Source organism: Mus caroli, chromosome 4 (genome assembly GCF_900094665.2).
Source record: "Mus caroli chromosome 4, CAROLI_EIJ_v1.1, whole genome shotgun sequence".
In the NCBI taxonomy this organism is placed as follows: domain Eukaryota; kingdom Metazoa; phylum Chordata; class Mammalia; order Rodentia; family Muridae; genus Mus; species Mus caroli.
This window is the reverse complement of record NC_034573.1, coordinates 145302464-145318506: the sequence shown is the minus strand read 5'-3', so window position 1 is coordinate 145318506 and position 16043 is coordinate 145302464. Positions and strand designations below refer to the sequence as shown.

The 16043-nt window shown below is 46.3% G+C and overlaps 1 protein-coding gene across 2 annotated transcripts in view; it reads left to right on the top strand.

Annotated features, from left to right (window-relative positions):
• The first annotated feature begins 9645 nt into the window (after positions 1-9645).
• The window catches only part of Gabrd (gamma-aminobutyric acid type A receptor delta subunit), a 12879-nt gene continuing 6481 nt past the window's right edge, over positions 9646-16043 (top strand). Inside the window, exons 1-2 of one of the 2 annotated variants that reach the window (XM_029475848.1) lie at positions 9646-9826; positions 9978-10079. In XM_029475848.1, the coding sequence (XP_029331708.1) occupies positions 9759-9826; positions 9978-10079 (170 nt within the window). In that variant the 5' untranslated portion in view covers positions 9646-9758. The remainder of the gene's footprint in view (positions 9827-9977; positions 10080-16043) is intronic. The other variant, XM_021161087.2, reaches the window with a different exon arrangement.

The window sequence follows — 16043 nt, the reverse complement described above, 5'->3', positions numbered from 1 at the left end:
TTTTTTTTTGGTTTTTCGAGACAGGGTTTCTCTGTATAGCCCTGGCTGTCCTGGAACTCACTTTGTAGACCAGGCTGGCCTCGAACTCAGAAATTCGCCTGCCTCCGCCTCCCGAGTGCTGGGATTAAAGGCGTGCGCCACCACGCCCGGCTTCCTCTTTCTTTTTTTATTAAGATTTATTTATTTTATATGAGTACACTGTTGCAGTCTTCAGACACACCAGAAGAGGGCATCAGATCCCATTACACATGGTTGTGAGCCACCATGTGGTTGCTGGGAATTGAACTCAGGACCTTTGGAAAAGCATTCAGTGCTCTTAACCACTGAGCGATCTCTCCGGCCCCTCTCAGTTCAATTCTTTTTCCTCTGCTAATCAATCCAAGATGCCTACTAAATTTCTGGTGTACCTAGTTCTATCCCACGACTTTGAACTAGAGGACATGGGCTGACACCATTGGTGCAAGAAATGGTCTGAGAGAGATGACTGCAGGGGATTTGGAAATGGGTTACCCACTGTCTGTTTGGCAATGAGGAGCCCTACCTAAGCAGCATGTGAATACCTTGTCTTAAGGAAGCAGCTCATCTGTGAGACTTTTACCAGCAACAAATTGGAGTGGTAGCTGGTGCAGTGATGCGGACTTTAGGGAAAGATGTGTGTTCATGGAGTATAGGAGAATGCTCCACCTATAATTCAGTTGTATTAGCACCCTACAGAGGGATCATGAAAAGTTGGAGGTCAGTAGGATGCTAACACTGCTGTGAAATCTGGTGTTGCCTTGGTAGTTGGTAGGAGCCTGATCTCTCACATCGAGAGCAAAAGACAAGCAAAACGGAGTAGGGCTGAGCTCCAGGAATGACCGAGTCTCTATTGAACAGGCTTACCAAAACTAGGCCACAGTCCTAACCTGTGGAACAGTAAGTACCTGGGCCTGTGGGGTGAGCACTCACTGACACCCTTGTGTCCTTGAGTGTACGGCTCTCCAGACTCTGAAATGACTTCAGAGCATTCCAAGGTAACTCCTACCTTACTAAGAAGAGATAGCACCCCAAAATGTTCACGAAGACACAGTAGAGGTTTCTGCCCAGGGGTAACAAGATTCCCTTTGGTGCCTTATTTTAGCCCCTCTCCTGGTTGCCACGAGGCCAATAAGCATCGAAATACTCTCTAGACAACTAATAAATAAAATCCACGGGGCTGCTGACTTGTACTGAATTCCCACACCCCAACCGACCAGATCAAACTGGAGCGATTCACACATCACTCCAGGGTGTTTATTTGACCTGAGAAACTGGGAGAGCAATGTGATAGCCAAGGAGTTTTACAAGTATCAAGGCAAATAAACCAGGAAATGTCACACCAACACAAAATAAACAAACTGTGATGGTTTGTATGTGCCTGGCTCAGGGAGTGTGGCCTTGTTGGAGTAAGTGTGTCTCTTTGGATGTGGGCTTTAAGACCCTACTCATAGCTTCTAGCTTACTAGCAGCCCTCAGATGAAGATGTAGAACTTTCAGCGATGCCTGCACCATGCCTGCCTGGATGCTGCCCAGCTCCCACCTTGATGATGATGGACTGAAACTCTGAACCAGTAAGCCAGCCCCAATTAAATGTCCTTTAACTTGCCTTGGTCATGGTGTCTGTTCACAGCAGTAAAACCCTAACTAAGACACAAACAGATAGAGATAAGACATAAATAAAAACTCCTTAAAACAACCAAAGGAAAGGCCCAGTTTTAAAGAGTGCACCAAGAGAAACAGAGCCACAATCAAAGGGAGAGACATCCTGAAAACACCGAGGAGAAGAAGCAAAAGACAGACTGACTGACAGGCTCACCAATAACCTAACTACCTATGCCCTGGGAAGCTGGCTGTTGAAAATGAACACAATGTTATGGCATGCAAACCACTGGCAGTAAAGTTGTTTTTGTTTAAAAAATAATAGTTAGGCAAACGGTGTAGCTCAGTTGACAGAGTGCTTGCCTAGCATGCACAAGACCCTCTGTTAAATCACCAACATTGCATAAAACAGGCATGGTGGCACTTACCATTAATCCCAGCACTTGGGAGACACACAGGAGGATCAGAGTTCTGCATTATGCTTAATTACATAGTGAGTTTAAGGACATCCTGGGCTACATGAGACCCTGTCTCAAAAAGCATAAATTTAAAGTGTGTGTGTGTGCTGGGCATGGTGGTGCATGCCTTTTATCCCAGCACTTAGGAGGCAAAGGCAGGCAGATTTTTGAGTTTGAGGCCAGCCTGGTCTACAAGTGAGTTCCAGGATAGCCAGGGCTACAGAGAAACCCTGTCTTTAAAAAAAAAAATGTGTGTGTGTGTGTGTGTGTGTGTATACATGCGCACACACTCAGAGGTTATGAGTGTTTTCTCAGAGAACCTAAGTTTGGTTCACACTCAGCACTTACACTGGGCAGCTTAGAGCTGCCTGCAACTTTAGCAACAGGTGTGGACACTCCCTCTGGTCTCTGAAGGCGCCTACATACACATGGCATATGCACACACAGACATACACTCATATGTATAAATAAACATTACAAGTTACAAAATAAAGGGCTATAGAGATGTCTCAGAGGTTAAGAGCACTTGCTGCTCTATTAAAGGACCACAGTTATGTTCCCAACACCCAAGTCAGTGGCTCAAAACCCTCTGTAATTCCAGTTCCAGGAGATCTGATGCCTTCTTCTGGGCTCCGAAGGAGCCTGAACTCTCTCTCTCTCTCTCTCTCTCACACACACACACACACACATACTTTTTAAAATAAAATGTTAAGGAGAAAGAAATTTATCTTTAGATTTATAATTTTTATGTTGTGTGTATGAGTGTTTTGCCTGTATGTACATATGTGTGCTACATGCATGCCTGGTGCCTTCAGAAGTGAGAAAATGGTATCAGATCGCCTAAAACTGGAGTCACAGATGTCTGTAAGCCACCATGTGGGCCCTGGGAACTGAATCCAGGATTTTTGTAAGAGCAACAAATGCTCCTAAGTGCTGAACCATATCTCTAGCCCCTAAAATAAATTTTAAAAGAAAATGAAGATGGATAGGCAGTGTAACTTGTTGTGCAGCAATCATATATAGCCTATGTAAGGCCCTAGAGAATAATCCTCTGTGCTGCAAAACATACAAATAAATGCATGAAAAAAATAAAGGGAAATTTCTGTTACTTTCCTCCTATCTGGAACAACTTTTAAAAACTGAACAAGGGCTGGTGAGATGGCTCAGTGGGTAAGAGCACCCGACTGCTCTTCCGAAGGTCTGAAGTTCAAATCCCAGCAACCACATGGTGGCTCACAGCCATCTGTAATGAGATCTGACGCCCTCTTCTGGAGTGTCTGAAGACAGCTACAGTGTACTTATATATAATAAAAACTGAACAAAACACACAAGACAATAACAGTTCTCAGTTATTGGGCATCAGGTCATCTTGGAGATGGTAAGTGGGCGAGGGAGCCTATCTTAATTATTTTCATGTCGCCATAACAAAACACCATGATGTAGGCAACTTATAGAAGAAAGCTTTTAGTTTGTATCTCACAGTTCCAGAGGGCTGGAGTCCATGACCAAAAATGGTGGAGCATGGCAGCAGGCAGTCCAGGGGCTGCAGATGTAGCTGGGAACTAACATCTGACCCATAAGGATGAGTCCTCTAAAAAGGCCTCACCTCCTCATCCTTCCCAAACAGTTCCACCCAATGGGAGCCAAGCATTCAAATATAGGACCCCATGGGAGCAATTCTCATTCATACCACCACAGAGCCCTCAAACAATGCCAACTTCTACCAAGGAAAGTGTCCAGGCCATGTTTGAGGCAAGAGAGCAGCAATAATGGAAAATAGATGATGTGGCTTATTTAATAAAGATTAAAAATTCTGGGCCAGTACAATGGTACCATGAGCTTTTAATCTCAGCACTCGAGAGACAGAGGTAGGAGGATCTCTGAGTTCGAGGCTAGCCTGGTCTACAGAGTGAGTTCCAGGACAGTTAGGGCTATGCAGAGAAGCCCTGTCTAGCAAACAAACAAACAAATGAAAACAACAAACTCTGGGCCTGTAAAAGTTTGGCTGAAATGGAAACTAAATAGAGAAGTCCCAGACTGGGTGAAAATATATGTAAAACATCTATCTGAAACATACATAACTACTCAGTCCAATAAATAGGCAAATAATCTCATTATTTTACGCAGTAAGAAATTAAAAGTAAACACCAAAAAATTACTCAGCACTTTAGTCGTTGCAAAATTTCTCATTATATCTGTAACGAGATAGCACTACAGAGCTTTAGATTGCTCCACAATTACAGATTTGCAAGGTTAAGTGTCGGTGAGGAGGCGAGGCAACATGAGACCTCACACATCTCTTTAGGTGGGAGCATTAGATGGTGCAGCCACTTTGGAGAGCAGATTGGAAGTCTCTTGTAAATTAAGCAGTCGTTCCCCTAAAACCCAACAATCCTACGCCTACATATTTATCCAAAAGAAATGAAAACATATGTCCACTCCAGGACTTGTACTTGAACGTTCAAAGCACTTTTACTCATAATAGCCTAACGACTGCCAACAGGTGGGAAGTTGAGCAAATTAAAGTACATTCAGGGCAATGCAGTTCAGCCATAAAAATACTGCTGGTGGCCAAGCATGGTCCCAGCTCTCAGGAGGCAAAGGCGGGCAGCTTTCTGTGAGTAAGGGTAAGAATCTATCGTCCTCCCCAGCTCCCCCCCAAATGTGGATGCATGCAGCCACTAAATGTTTGTTGGTTCCCAGCTCTGCAGTCACCTGTCACCTGAGATTCAGGGGACTCAAGGTAATTCAGGCATACCCACCTTGAAACTCCATGAAAGGAGGGGGCAGGATTCAGTTCCTCTATCCGGGGACTGGGGACTGGGTCTGAGGCTGATGTTCCTCTTGGCTATGAGTATGTCAAAGCTGCCCTCATTTCCTTGTGTGCCATCTGTCAGCTCACAATGAGTATGAAGTATTCCTCATCAAAGAATGGAAACACCAGATGTGCCTGCAAGACTTAAGCCCATGGGTTTTGTGATCAAGGAGATTCCTTTACAGCCCAAGAATAGCACTGGGTCCAGATCCTATAAAGGGAAGCTGGTTTTCGGAACCAAAGGCAGGATCATTGGAAGCAACTTTGGAAGGCTACCTATACCAGGTTCATACTGTGTGACTCCATTTATAAAGTAAAAGGAAATGACAGCAACTTGTTATCTAAACTACAAGGCCTGGAACATGTAGCCCAGTTGGGTCTTGAACGCCTCCCGCCTCAGCCTTCTGAGTGCTAGGGTTGCAGGTATTCACAACCATCCCTGGTTAGCAAACCTTCATTGACTTGTTAGACATTAGCACACATAATTAAAGAATCCAGGTCCAGGAGGCAGGTCAATGGTAAACCTTTCTCACAAGGTGCCCCAGGGCAGCCACAGAAGTTCTGGTCTGACCCTTTGTATATTAAGCCTAGTATAGGATCTCCTTCGCGCCATTTTTAGGAGTTTTGGAATATAGACCACTCATGCTAACATCTAGTATAGAGTATTTTTCATTGGTTGACAGTTCTTTGGTTAGAAATTTGTGTCCAACATTTTCTATCATGTGAAACACTTCAATATGTCACTTTCAAAACAGAATTTGAGAGTAGAAATTCAAATAATGGTACTTTACTTTGATGGCTGTCTTGCTCCAGGCAGAAACAAATGTTCTGAGTGTCCTGGGTAACTTTTCAGTGGGGCATGGGACTGAGATTATTGAAGAAGCGATAATTAAACCCTTTTCTGAATGGACTGCATGCTTTCTTTGAGCAGCCTGTGGAGTTTAGTCTGCTCTAAGTATTTTGCACTTGATCCTTTCTGCCAAGTTTCCCCTGCTTATCCAGATGAACAACTCTATCTGAAAATCACAAGATTAATAATTACGCTCTAGGCTCAATGAAACCCTATTTGGATCACTGTCTTTTTTTTTTTTTTTTTTTTTTTTNTNTTTNGNGCATTTCCCCAGGAAAATAGCAAAGCAACTTTATAAATGCATCAGGCAAGGAAGGATTTTAAATTTAGCCCATTGTCGTTTCCTTTTGCAGGCTGTGTGACTCACCTCCACCTCCTGGGGCCAACCTGCTGCAGTAATGGGCTTAGGCCAGCTCCCCTGCCCGGGTCTCACGTTTGTACCATCCCTTCCCATGTGCTGTGTGCACCGATAAAGTGACCGTCCAAATCTAAGACAAAGAAAACTGCAGGCCAGTCATGATCTCCAGAAGACCATACCTCTGTGGCTTTTTCAGTGCCGCATGGGGCTTTGTTATCCATGCATAAACTGAGCTGATGGCTCCTGGGGTTGCCTATGGAGGCAGAATTTTCAACCCTCCAGTTCTCCTGCTCAGCACCACATCAGGAGAGCAGCCTGCCTCTCTCCCTGGAATGAAGAGGCCTTGATCATCCAACAACAGATTCTACCCAATGGAAAAGCCAGAGTTTTGCATGTCAAATAAGTAGTAGTGGATGTGATTTAGTGGTCTCATTTCTCTGATGAAATACCCGAAAGGACAGTTTAAGGAAGAAAGAGTTTATTTTAGCTCACAGTTTAAAGGTGCGGTCCACCACAGTGGAGGAAGCTTGGCAGTGAGAACAGTGGGACCAGGAGCGAGGCAGCTGGTCACACTGCATCTGCAGTCAGGAGGAAGCATAGAGTCTCTCAAAGGTGCATCTCCTAGGCCATTCCAATCTAATCAAACGACAGTGAAAATGAGCCATGGGTGCCAGCCACTAAAGAACGCATAGCTCTGTGGAGATACGAGCAGGCATGAAGTCCTACGTTCATTTTCACTATTGCTATGGTTTAAAGTTTTACGTATTTTAACTTTATTGTGCATGAATATTAGCATGCATGTATACAAGTGTACTATGCATGCTTAGTGCCCGAGAAGATCAGAAGAAAGCTGTTGATCCCCGGGAGCTAGTTTGTAAGATGCTATGTGGATGCTGGGGCTCAAACTCAGCTCCTCTGCAACTGTAGCAAGTGTTGTGGGGCAGTGGTGGTGCATGCCTTTAATCCCAGCCCATGGGAGGCAAAGGCAGGCAAATCTCTGTGAATTCCAGGCCAGTCTGGTCTGCAGAGCACATTCTAGCACAGTCAGTGTGACACACAGAAACTCTGTCTCAAAAGAGAGAGAGAGAGAGAGAGAGAGAGAGAGAGAGAGAGAGAGAGAGAGAGAACCAATTGCTTTGAACCACTAAGACATCTCCCCAGCCCCACCTCACTACTGCTCTATCAGGGTAGCAGGTCCCCTAACCCATACCTTAGTCTTGGGTCACCTAAAGGGGGAGTGGGGAGATTCTTTAAGTATTTGGAAATGGTTACACACCTCTGAGATAGACAGCCTTTCTGTGAGAAAGGCCTTGAGGTGTTAGACAGTGAGTGAGGCTCTCCCTCAGAGCAAGAATGGGAGTGGATGGAGAGATGGAGAGAGTACAAGAACAATCTATAGTGCCTATAGTGGAAGAAGCAGGCCAGGCATGTTAGAAACAGCCTAAGAGGTCTGGAGAGATGGCTCAAGAGGTTGAACACACTAACCACACTTTCAGAGGTACTGAGTTCAATTCCCAGCAACCTCATGGCGGCTCACAACCATCTGTAATGTGATCTTGGTGCCCTCTTCTGGCGTGTAGTACAGAACACTGTACATAACAAACAAACAAATAATAAATAAATAAATAAATTAATTAATCTTTTTTTTAAAAAAAGAAAAAGAAAAGAAACAGCCAAAGACTATAACAGCCATGCAAGACCAAGGCTTTGTTTCCCGACCTTGGGTGAGTCAGCTCCATAGTTACTTTTTCCTAATTCCCTGAGTAGAACCCAGGTCAGAGGTAAAGACAGACCCATAACTAGTTCAAAATGTATACATACAACCTATATATGTATATGTGTAGGAAGGAACCAAAGCTCAGAAACTACACACAAATCTTGCTAGGAACAAAATTTTGAAAGCTTGTAACCCCAGGACTTGAGGCGAAGCCGGATGGGTGGCCAGGAGTTCAGAGTCATCCTTGACTATATAGCAAGTTCAAAACCAACCTGAACTTCATCAGACCCTGTCTGAAAAATGAAAACAAAACAAAACAAAAAACATATCTAAGCAGTCCCTTGTGCTAGAAGCTCTACAAGTCATCTTTTTCAACACACCTGACTGGCCAGTTTCCAGGCATCCCCAGGGGACCTGAGCATAGGACATCCTTACTATGTCGATTAGGCTGTATCTAAACCTCTCATCTTCTGCTTCAGTCTCTGAAGTAGCTGGAACTCCACGTGTTCACCACTGGTAGGTGGGATCTGCTTATTTTAAAGTGTTTTCTGTGATCCCAGACATCCAGTAAGGTCAGTGAATGAGGTGAAACAGGGGCTAAAGCTTGTGAGTAGCTTTTAAAAGGAATCCTTCAAAACTTTGTACTCAAAAGAATTAAAATGGGGGCTGGTGAGATGGCTCAATGGGTAAGAACACCCGACTGCTCTTCCAAAGGTCCAGAGTTCAAATCCCAGCAACCACATGGTGGCTAACAACCATCTGTAACGAGATCTGGCGCCCTCTTCTGGAGTTTCTGAAGACAGCTACAGTGTACTTACATATAATAAATAAATAAATCTTTAAAAAAAAAAAAAAAAGAATTAAAATGGAAGATGTGTCCAGGGAAGAGCATACTAATTGGTTATCCAATATCAAATGGTCAGCCTTGAGAACAAAATACAAAGTAGCATTATACAGACTGAGCTGGTTATATTTAGGAATATATATGTATATACATATTTGTTTGTAGCAACAATTAATGAAAAAAAAGAAGGCCATGAATTTGAAAGAGAGAAAAGAGTGGTGGTATACAGGAGATGCTGGAGGGAGGAAAGGAAGAAATGATAGAGTTGTAATTTCAAAAATAAAAACAGACAATTTAAAAAAGATAAAAGATGTGTGAGCCTTCTTTCCTATGGAGGATCGATGTCAGCGTTGTCAGCAGGGCCTGTCCTGGTTGGTATGGATAAGTAAGATGGGGCCTGACCACCCAGATTCAGGTATCAGTATCCTCTCTTGTCCAGTAGGGTTTTCAAGTGCCGGTCAGAGAGATAGTCAACAATAGTACCTACCACTTTTCTCTCTTATGAGGGAAGTCGTCCAGGTGGAGGGTGTCCAGGGAATGCAGTGTGGGGAGGCGTCTGATATTCCCTGATAGAAGGAATGGTGGCTTCAGGAATGCCCCCTGCCTAGGCAACCCAAGCCTGAGACCCTCACAAACCTCTCAAGCAAGCAGGGCCTCAGGGATGAGGCTTTGCACTACCTGCATAAGGGAATCCACTAGTCTTGCGTCCTGGTCGTTTGTGCTCCAGGCAGACACGTGGAGGAACTTGTCTGCAGACAGTAAGGGCCACAGCTGGAGGAGGGTCTGGGCCGCCTGACTTCTGACAGCAATGGAGAGGACGCGGTGTGCGAGGCTCTCGGAGCGAGCGCAGCGGAGCTACCACCGGGTGCTATGCGGTGCGCAGAAGCCTCCCCGCGTGCGGCAGGGCGTGCGAGCGGGGGTGGGACTGTAGCGCGGGGCGGGGCGGGGCGGGGCAGGCTCGACGTTCCATCCTCCCCCAGCGCCCGTTCCACTCTCCTTCGCGCTCCCGCCCTTCTGGTGCCGCCGCGCGGCCGCAGGCAAAGCAACTTTGCTTGCGCTGGGGCTAGCTGGACCTGTCCCGCGCACAGCCCGCAAGGCCATGGACGTTCTGGGCTGGCTGCTGCTGCCGCTCCTGCTGCTGTGCACGCAGCCGCACCATGGCGCCAGGTGAGCAGCTCGTGGGCCAGGGATGATGTGGGGCAGAAGGGACTCGTTCTTTGGCGGGCACCCTCGGTGGGGCAGAGTTCCGAGTTGTCAGGACCCAGAGTCTTCACCTCTAGGTCCACCCTGTTGTGCTTTGCGCCTGCCGCTCTTCCAGATCTAAGGACCCGGCCGACCTCTCTCCTGCTGCCCGGGTGCTGTCCGCCGTCCTCGGTGCTGAACGCTGCGCTGTGGGGCGGGATTGGAGCCGCCAGGCCAGGTTAATGTGGAAACCTCTCTTCATCCTTGTCCTTGGCCCCATCCCACTGAGCTGGTTCCTGCTCCGCTGGTACCCTTCCAAGTGCAGAGCTGAAGCTCGACAGGATGAGCTGAGGGCAAGAAGAAGGGAAGACTTAAGAACTGGGGGTCGTGGGGAGCGGGTCTGCCCTTGAGAAATGACCATCCTTTTCCTCCGGCTTGTATGGACACCTTAGAAAGGTTTGTCCCAACCCTGTCAGTAGAGTAAAGGTGACTGTGGGGCTTCTCTCAGCAGTTGCTTCTGAGTTTACAGACTGAATCCTGATTGCAGGTGAACAGCAGCCAAGTAGTCCTGTCGAATACCCCCATGGAAGGAGACTATATTCTTGGGGATAAAAGAAGGCTGTTTCCCCAGAGCAAGAAGAGTCTAAGCAGGGAGGCCTTAGGCTGGAGCATCCTCTCAGGAGCTTCCAACACTCCACAGTCCCTGTCTTCTTTCTCTTCTCACTGGGACTTAGAATCCAACCTTGGTCATCTTGGGCCGAGCAACCTACCATGAGAGTCATAAGAAGCAAGTGAAGGGTCTTTGTGAGATCCTTTGGAGGAAAAGGCAGAAATCAAACAGTGGAGACAGGTCCCTGGAGCTCTGGACTTGAGGGCCAACTGGCACGGACCTAGAGGGTTGGACAACAGATATGGCTGCATGCCAGCTGTATTTTGGCCGTAGAGTCCCAGGAAGCATGTCATGCAGGTGTCTGAGCCTCTCTGTTGGCAGGTGGGGGACAGGTCCAGAAGGCCTAGATCTGGCTACAAATGTTATAACTAGGTTGGAGAGTAGAGAGTGGCTGCTGACCGTAAGCCTCTGATCAGCCAATGCCCAGAAAAGGGTTCTGTTTCTTATTTAGTCCCTGTGGGCTTTACTTCCTTGCTTCTCAGAGGGTGAAGCATAGTAACATGGCTGCAGCTGTCATGTTTGAGGCTCTGAGGTCGGATGTTGGCCGTGACCATGGCCACATAGCCAAGAATTTGAAAACTGAGAGGCTCTGACAACCCCAACATTTTAGTCTGAGCATGACACCAAAACTCATTTGTTGGCAAATCCTGTCCTATGCTGACACGAAGCTCGTTTTCTATTTATTCTATTTACAGAACCTATTTATAGGTTGCTTGCTGGGAAATTCTCCAGACCCCTCCCTCAACTCTGCATGCATAGCCTATCCCCTTCCCCAAAGTAAAAAAATAAAAAAATAAAAAGAAAGAAAGAAAGAAAAAAGAAAAAAGAAGAAGAAGAAATTCTAAATCCTGGCTTGTGTGAGGCTTCTGAGGCGTTGGACAAGGGATTGTGTACTTGTGTTCTTGGGCACACAGTGGAGCTGAAGGACCCAATATCCTTATCCTAATCTTATGTGGATCAGCACTGTGCATAAAGTGGAGGAAGCACTGCTCTGCTGAGCTTCCGTTTCATCCTTGAATCGAAATAGTTACTGTCTTGTCATATCTTAAAAGTCTGTCCTTAGATGGCTCTGTCCAGACCTTCTTCTCTCGGCCTGGCCTGACAATTACACAATGTGGAATTGTCAGTAGGGCAGGGCTAGGGCTAAACGATCTCTCTAGAGAGGGAAAGAGCCAAAGACACAGCTGCCAGTTCAGCCCTTGTGGTGACCTTCAGAGTTAGCCAGGTGCTATCTGTGCCCTCTCACCTTTTCCAGCCCCTCTACTTTGGACAGCTTCCCCTCTTAGTCTTCAGATCCTCCTCAGTCTTGGCCTTAGTGGTTCCTTGTGGGAAAGGCTTTGAGATAGGAGGATAGCATCCGTGTCATATTTGTGGGCTGGGTGTAGAGTATGAAGACCTGCATCTATAGTGGGCACTGAGCTTGTCAACTGCACACCCGTGTGGGTGTCCCTCCCAGGCTGTTGGCACCTCTATCTCCCTGGCACTCATGGTGCGATGGTCGCAATACTCTTCTTTGCCTTGGTAACTGGGATGCTAGCAAGGAGCATGCTGCTCTAAAAGCAGAGCTGTGGGATCCGTGGGCTTATGTGTGCACAGTGGATGCATGCTGCAGTGAAGAGCATCCGCTGCCTGGCTCAGCTGCACCCACCTTCCTTTTCTGTCTCCAGAGGCATAAGGGTGGGCTCATTTCTCAGTGGGAGAGGAGAGAAGAAGCTCCCATAATACACCAGAAGTAGTTCAAGGGGGGGGGGAGCTAATGTGTTTTCACTTCATCTACTCTGTTCCAAGACTTTGAATCCCCCAAACCAAAGCCTGGCATGCGTCTCTAAGCCTCTCTGTCCATCTATCCAAATGATGTCCTAACCCCAGATTATCAATGGTCTCCAAGGGAGCTGCCAAGATCAGTGTAACTTACTAGTAAGAATGGAGACGTTTCTACTCCATGTGTGCTCCTTGAGTGCAGAGCATGTGCACTCCCTGCCCATTAGTTTACCCGCTCTGTAAAACCTGTCATGAACCATTGGATAAGAGTAGAGCTTTAGAGCCGGGCGTGGTGGTGCACGCCTTTAATCCCAGCACTCGGGAGGCAGAGGCAGGAGGATTTCTGAGTTCAAGGCCAGCCTGGTCTACAAAGTGAGTTCCAGGACAGCCAGGGCTATACAGAGAAACCCTGTCTCAAAAAAAAAAAAAAAAAAAACAAACCAAACCAACCAACCAAACAAACAAACAAACAAAAAGAGTAGAGCTTTAGGAACTGTGGGCTTCAGATCCCAGAATCTGGCATGTAGCTGGGTCTTTCTCACACCTTAGTCCTCTGCACTCATTGAGAGCTGGAAAACGGCAGTTACTCTCCTAGCAAAGAAGAGACTCCAGAGCGAGTAAGGTCTCCTCCTTTATTGCTTCTAGAACGTAGGAAGAGCCTGTCTCTGCCAACTCAAGGTGTTTCCCTGAGGATCTTACTTCTGTGACCTTACTCTTATGTTCCGATCAGACCTTGTATGAAGATAGAGGAGACATGTGCACACATGTGCCACTGCCTTGAGACAGGGCCAGGAAGGACAGTGTCTCCTGATGGCCTCATTCCGAGCAGGCTACATGACAGCTGGGTAGTCCAAAAATAAAGCCCATTTCAAGTCCCTTCACATCTGGCCTTCAGGATGACCTTCATTTGTGTTCCTAATTGTACTTTGTGAAGACTAGGACTTCATTTAACCACTTCATACCCTGTAACCACATTGTCTCATTTCCAGCTCTGCCTATCACCCCAGGAAACTGCTGGGGGTGGGACAATGGCTCTGTTTGGAATAAACAACAGACCCTGATGCTTTGTCTTGCTCCTCGTGATGGGCTAAAGCATCAGTGCTTGGTAGGCCAGGGGTCTGGAAAATTTTGTTAGCTAAGGAAATCTTGGTAGACAGCTGATTCTTCAAAGTCCAGTATATATGAAGCACACAAACTAAATGATATTCTTAAGACACACCTAAAAGCACATAAAGTCATAGGAACATGACCTTGCCATGTGCAGAGAAAGGCGGGGCTGAGTCTGAATCCCCTAGCTGCTTTAGTTCTAGGAGAACTATGCATGTGTGCACGTTTGTACGTGTGCTTGCTTTTGTGTGTGTGTGTGTGTGTGTGTGTGTGTGTAGGGAGGATGTTGTTGTTACTGTCTATTTGCTTCCCTCCTCTATTTTGGTTCTTTGAAACAAGATCTCATGTAGCCCAGCCTGGCCTTGAACTCTCTATATATCTGCGGCTGGCTTTAAATTTCTGATCCTTCTCCTTCCACTTCTGAGATTATAAGCATGTGCTACCACACCTGACAGAACTGTGCATTTAAAACTTAAAATGTGAGCTTAACTGTGAGACCTGCTGTTTAGAACCTCTTCCCTGACTCCAGTTTGAGGCTTTTCCTGCCTTCAGAGCCCTTTATGTCTACCTCCTCCATGTCACGGCCTCTGATCATGGTCTTTTTACAACCCAGAGCCCTCTCTGTTTCATTGTCTCCGGGAGGCTGTCTCTCTGTATAACCTCCAGCCTAGGCAGAAGAGATTCTGAAGTCCCACTTCTAGCATCCATTTCTTTTAAGACCACTCACGTTGATTTTTTTCCCACAATCCCTGGACTGCTACCTAACCTGGGCTGTGACATCGGTCTGTGTCTCTGCCTTAGAGAGGTTATTTGATGATCAGGACAGGTGGCTCAGTTAGCAAAGTGTTTGCCACACAAGGATAAGGTCTTGACTTTGAACCCTAACATGTAAAAATGCTGGGTGGCCAGCAATGTGAAAGTACAAACAGGAGCCCACCTTCACAGTAACACACTTCCTCCAACAAGGCCACACCCACTCCAATGAGGCCACACCCCCTAATAGTGCCATTCCCTGTTGGTCAAGGTTTCACACGTATAAGTCAATGGGGTGTCATTCCCACCCAAACTACTGCACCTGCATACTTTACTAGGTGTGTTCTAGGTTACTGAGAGACCCTGTCTCAAAAAACAGCACCTGAGGAATGGCATCCAAATGCATTTGCACACATATGCACACACATATACACAAACACGCATCCACACATATACACATGCATGCGCTCATACCCACACACGAACAGGGAGTCTCTTGATATTTGGAGTGGAGAGGTGGATAGTTAGGAATAATTCCTGAGGAGTGCTTGAAGGCAAAACAGAAAAGCAATAGAAGAAGAGGCTGTTGGCTTTTGGGGAGGAGGGAGAGGAGCCAGAAGGACTGGAGGGACAGGGAGGCTGGGTGAGTGAAGCTGGAGAGAGAGAGAATGGGAGGGGCAAGTGCAGCAGGTCTGGAGAGAGCTGAAGAGTCAGGGGAGGGAACAGGGAAGTTCAGAGTGGGAGAAAGAGCATTGTCTTCAGTAAAACAGGGATGCAAGGGGTGTGAGGTGGAGAGAGAATCTAGCCTAATATCGGCCTTCATGGCATGCCAGGGGGTTGTGGGGGGTCCTCACACAGCAGGAGGCGAATGCTGGGATTCTCAGTTGCCACCAGAAGAAACAGGAGACTGAAGGCAAGCCTGATTGAGTGACTCTGCACTAAGAAGCAGGCAGCCAGGCTTTCTGGGGCCTGCGTTTAATCACACTACTCAGAAGGCAGAAGCAGATGGATCTCTGTGAGTTTAAGTGAGTTCTAAGACAACCAGAACTGTGTAGAGAGACCTAGTCTCCAAAAAAAAAAGAAAGAGAGAAAGAAAGAAAGAAAGAAAGAAAGAAAGAAAGAAAGAAAGAAAGAAAGAAAGGAAGGAAGGAAGAAAGAAAGAAAGAAGAAAGAGAAAAAGAAAAAACAAACAGACAGGCATAGTGGCACACGCCTTTAATCCCAGCACTCAGGAGGCAGAGGCAGGCAGATTTCTGAGTTCAAGGCCGGCTTGGTCTACAAAGTGAGTTCCAGGACAGCCAAGGCTACACAGAGAAACCCTGTCTCAAAACAAAACAAAACAAAACAAAACAAAATACAACACAACAAAAAATAAAACCAAAAAAGAAAAAGAAAAACAAACAAACAACCCCCCCCCAAATACCCAAAACCTAACCAAAAATTAAAAACTCAAATCAGGCAATGCACAGAGTAGAGGAGCAGAGCCAGGTATTCAGTACCCAGGAGGGCTGAGGGGGCTGTTGCAGGGTCCTGACAAGGTGACCCAGAAAAAGGCTGCATTTCTGGTAGTATCAGGTAGGATTCTTTTCCACTGTCCCTGGAGACCATGTCCAAAGTTACTCTCTTGTCCCTGGAATTCACTGACTGACTGGCTCTGTTCCTGATAAGGATATCCACTGTTGTTGTGTTTTTGTTTTTGTTTTAATTATTTTTTGCCTTCGTGAAGAAAGGAATCTGTCAAGAGACCCAGACAATTTAAGTAGAAGTTTATTTAGCAAAGCAAGTACTCAAAAAAAAAAAAAAAAAAAAAGAAAATTGGAGTGGGCTGCGCCAAGACAAGGAGCAGCTCAGGGGTTCTCAGTTATGTACTTTAAAAGACACTTTTATGAATGTGTATGAGGCAGGTGGTGT